The sequence below is a fragment of the Macrobrachium rosenbergii genome, chromosome 10, assembly GCF_040412425.1.
Source record: "Macrobrachium rosenbergii isolate ZJJX-2024 chromosome 10, ASM4041242v1, whole genome shotgun sequence".
In the NCBI taxonomy this organism is placed as follows: Eukaryota; Metazoa; Arthropoda; class Malacostraca; order Decapoda; family Palaemonidae; genus Macrobrachium; species Macrobrachium rosenbergii.
This window is the reverse complement of record NC_089750.1, coordinates 69,099,707-69,103,489: the sequence shown is the minus strand read 5'-3', so window position 1 is coordinate 69,103,489 and position 3,783 is coordinate 69,099,707. Positions and strand designations below refer to the sequence as shown.

Sequence of the window (3,783 nt, the reverse complement as noted above, 5' to 3'; positions counted from 1 at the left end):
TACACTTTTAAATCTTGGGCGAATTGTAATATCAAATTATGTTCCCATTATAACCGAGGAATGAATGCAGAACGACTGAGCTTCATTAATGAATAGATTACGAATGGCTAATATTGTTTCATATCGAACACTGCAACAACTCATAACCAAAGGGAATTGTTGTTGATAACTGCTTTTCCCCACCCAGGAAATAGACGATGGCTCAAGTTGACAGTTTATCACTGCTTCTGTGTATTTGTATATTAATTCACTCAGTGCTCAAAGGAGATGAGAGACATATTCCAATAGGGATGCATCCAACCAAGCCTTCCCTTAATATAACCTACCTATCTTGCAGGGCTGAACCCTGACCTGGTCAGGTGGCTTCACTCCCCTGGGGGAAGGGGAGTGAAGTTCCTAGCCAAGTTAGGGTGCATCACTCCAAGATAGGATAGGTTAGGGATGGCTAATCTAACCTTCCCTTAACATAACCTATCCTAGGGGGCTGAACCCTGACCTGGTCAGGTGGCTTCACTCCCCTGGGGGAAGGGGAGTGAAGTTCCTAGCCAGGTTAGGGTGCATCACTCCAATATAGGATAGGTTAGGGATGGCTAATCTAACCTTCCCTTAACATAGCCTATCCTAGGGGCTGAGCCCTGACCTGGTCAGGCGACTTCACACCCCTGGGGGAAGGGGAGTGAAGCTCCTAGCCAGGTTAGGCTACAGCACTCCAGGATAGGTTAGGCAAGGGGAGGCTATTAACCTTCCTCTAACTTATTAACCTGTCCAAGGATACAGTGCCCTGTCCTGGTTGGAAGGCCTCCAGTCCCTGGTGGGGAGACCAGGAAAGTGAAGCCCCAGCCAGGTCAGGACATAGCATCCTGGGATAGGTTAGGTTAGAGGTACGGTAACTTAGGACTCATCCCTTTTGGAAGAAGCCTCTCATCTGCTTTTAAGCAGCCAGCAAGCAGCTGTAAAGGCAAACGTAAGTCATTTCGCCTTTCTAAGCTATTCTGTTTCATTCTCTTCCTTTTCTTTCAGTTGATTTTCAAGACTGGTCAACTTGTCTTGTAAAATGCTCTTCAGATCATCTATGTTGTCCTCAGTCTTATTCCAAGACCTACCTTCCTGGGTATTTTCATTTCTTTCCACGACCTCCTCTTGCGCTTCGTCCTCCATTTCATTCAGTTGATTTACAAGAATGGTCAACTTGTCTTGTAAAGTACTTCTCAGTTCACTTAGGCCGTCTTTAGTACTATTTTCCTGGGTGTTTTCAGTTATTACCTCTTCCTTCTCTTTCGTTTCCTTTCCCATTTCATTCAGTTCCATCCCTGTCGTTTTGTTTTCCATGGCAGCTCCTTCGCGTACAAGACTCCCCACAATTTCCTCCAAGATACCATTTTGTTCTTGAAGTTTTTCTTGTGGCTTCTTCTGAACATCATTTTCGACCATTGTTGCTTGTGTTTCCTGTTCCATGTCTTCATTTTTCTTTTCGATTTCAGGTTTATGGTTTTCATCACCTTCCAATGTTTCGGCAACTTTCCTTTTTCCAAACCTGATAATTTCTTTTCCCTTTTTCAAATGGTTGATTTCCTCACCTTTCTCAATTAGTTTTTGTTGCAGCTGTTCCATGTTCTTTTCCACTTGAGTCCGTTGGTTTACAAGGCTGTTCAACCTTCCTTCTAAAATACCATAATGTTCTTTTAGATTTTCTTCTTTCAGTATCAGTATATAATTTTCCTTCGCCTTGATTTCTTCTTCCTTGTCTGCTAAATTCTCTTCCATTTCAGCCAGTTGACTTACAAGACCGTTCAACCTTTCTTCTAAAATGCCATAACGTTCTTTGAGATTCTCTTCGTTCCTTATCAAAACATCGATTTTCTCGTCTTTTTCAATTATGTCCCGTTTCATCTGTTCTGTTTCCTTTTGCATTTCATCTCCTTCGTTTACAAGTCTCGCCACATTTCCCTCTAAGATTTGGTTCCGTTCTTTGAGGTTTTGGTGAGACTTTTTCAAGATTTCCATTTCGCTCATTTTCTTGTCCGTTTCCCGTTCTATTTCTTCCATCTTATTTTCTATTCGAACATTATGGGTTGCAACACTTTCCAGCATGTCGAGAAGGTTCTTCTTTTCCCTTTCGAGGATTTCTACCCTAATTTTCAACATGTCGATTTCCAGGCCTTCCTCAGTGATTTCTTTTATCATCTGTGCCATGCTCCATTCCAGTTCAGCTCCTCTGTTTACATGGCTTTCCAGCTTCTCTTGTAAAATCCTGTTTTGTTCGTTCGCATCTTCTTCTCTCTTTTTCAAACTGGCGTTTTCCTTGACTTTCTCAATTATTGCTGCTTCCTTGTCTTGCATCATCTTTTCCATTCCAGTCATTTGGTTTACAAAACTGTTCAACTTTTCTTCTAAACTGCCATTCAGTCCTTTAAGTTTAGTTTCTCTCCGTATGGAAATAACGATTCTTTCATCTTTTTTAATTATTTCTCGTTCTATCCTTTCCATTCTCTGTTGCATTTCAGCTCTTTCGTTTAGAAGACGCTCCACATTTTCTTCTAGGATATCATTTTGTTCTTTGAAGTTTTGGTGAGAGCGTCTCAAGGCTTCAATTTCACCATTCTTTTCCTTTCTCTCCTGTTCCATGTCCTCAACCTTCTTTTCCATCTTGATGTTATGATTTCGACAACTCTCCAGCATTTCGGCAAGTTTCCTGTTTTCTTCCTCTAAGATTCCTTCTCTCTTTTTCAAAACATCTATTTCCTCACCTTTCGCAATCATTTCTTGTTTCATATCATCCAGTTCCGTTTGCATTACAGCTCTTTCGTGTAGAAGCTTCTGCATGTTTTCCTCCAAGATACTGTTTTGTTCTTGGACGCTTTCGTAATCCTTTTTCAAGACATCAACTTGAGCCATCCTCTCTCGATTTTCCTCTCTTGCCTCTGCAATCTGTTTTCCCAATTCCGAGTTGTAGCAGCGAACAATCTCCAGTAATTCTGCAAGTTCCATCCTCTGTTCGGTGAGCTCGCCGTGTGTCATGTTCAGCCTATGAATTTCATCACCTTTCTCTGTTATTTCTGCCTCCTTCTGTTTCAACTCCTTTTCCATCCAGGTCATTTGGGTTACAATACCGTTGTAATCTTCTTTTAGTTGTTCTTCACTCTTTACCAAAGTGTTATTTTCCTTCTGGTTATCATTCACTTCTTCTTCCCTTTCTTTCAGTTCTCTTTCAGTACTTTCTAACGTTTCCTGCAAGATACTCGTTTGTTCTTTCAGTTTTTTCTCTGTTTTCATGAAAGATTCGATTTCTTCGTCCCTCTGACTTATTTCTGCTTCCATTTCCTGTATCTTGTTTTCCATCTTGGCTCTGCCGTGTACAAGACCCTTCAGCTGACCTTCTAGCTTTTCATTTCGTTCTTTAAGGGTTGCTTGTCGCTCCTTCAAAATAGCTATTTCTTTTACCTTCTCAATCATTTCCGTCTCTCCGTCCGTAAGTTTCTTTTCCACTTCGGTATTACGTTTTGTAAAGGCGTCCAACTTTTCCTTGAGAACTGCATTTTCACCTTGAAGTTCTTCCTTTTCCAAGTTCAGAGTTTCCATGTCCTCCAGACCGTCGTCTATTTCGCGTTTCAGTATCGTCATCAAGAGTTCTTTTTCCCGCTGAAGCTTTTCCAAGATTCCGATTTGAGCAACAGCTTGTTCCTTCTGCCGCCTTTCGTCTTCCAAATCATTTTCCAAATCTGCTACGACGTTTCTGTCCTGTCTTCGTTTCCAGTAGAGAGTAAGTCCTAAACCGGCCAAGGT

The 3,783-nt window shown here is 41.5% G+C and overlaps 1 protein-coding gene across 1 annotated transcript in view; it reads right to left on the bottom strand.

The window, feature by feature from the left end:
- Positions 1 to 979: 979 nt before the first annotated feature.
- Positions 980 to 3,783, bottom strand: part of LOC136842790 (putative leucine-rich repeat-containing protein DDB_G0290503) — a 3,183-nt gene continuing 379 nt past the window's right edge. Inside the window, exon 1 of the mRNA XM_067110623.1 lies at positions 980 to 3,783. This exon is cut by the window's right edge and continues 379 nt beyond it. Within this exon, the coding sequence (XP_066966724.1) occupies positions 988 to 3,783 (2,796 nt within the window). The 3' untranslated portion in view covers positions 980 to 987.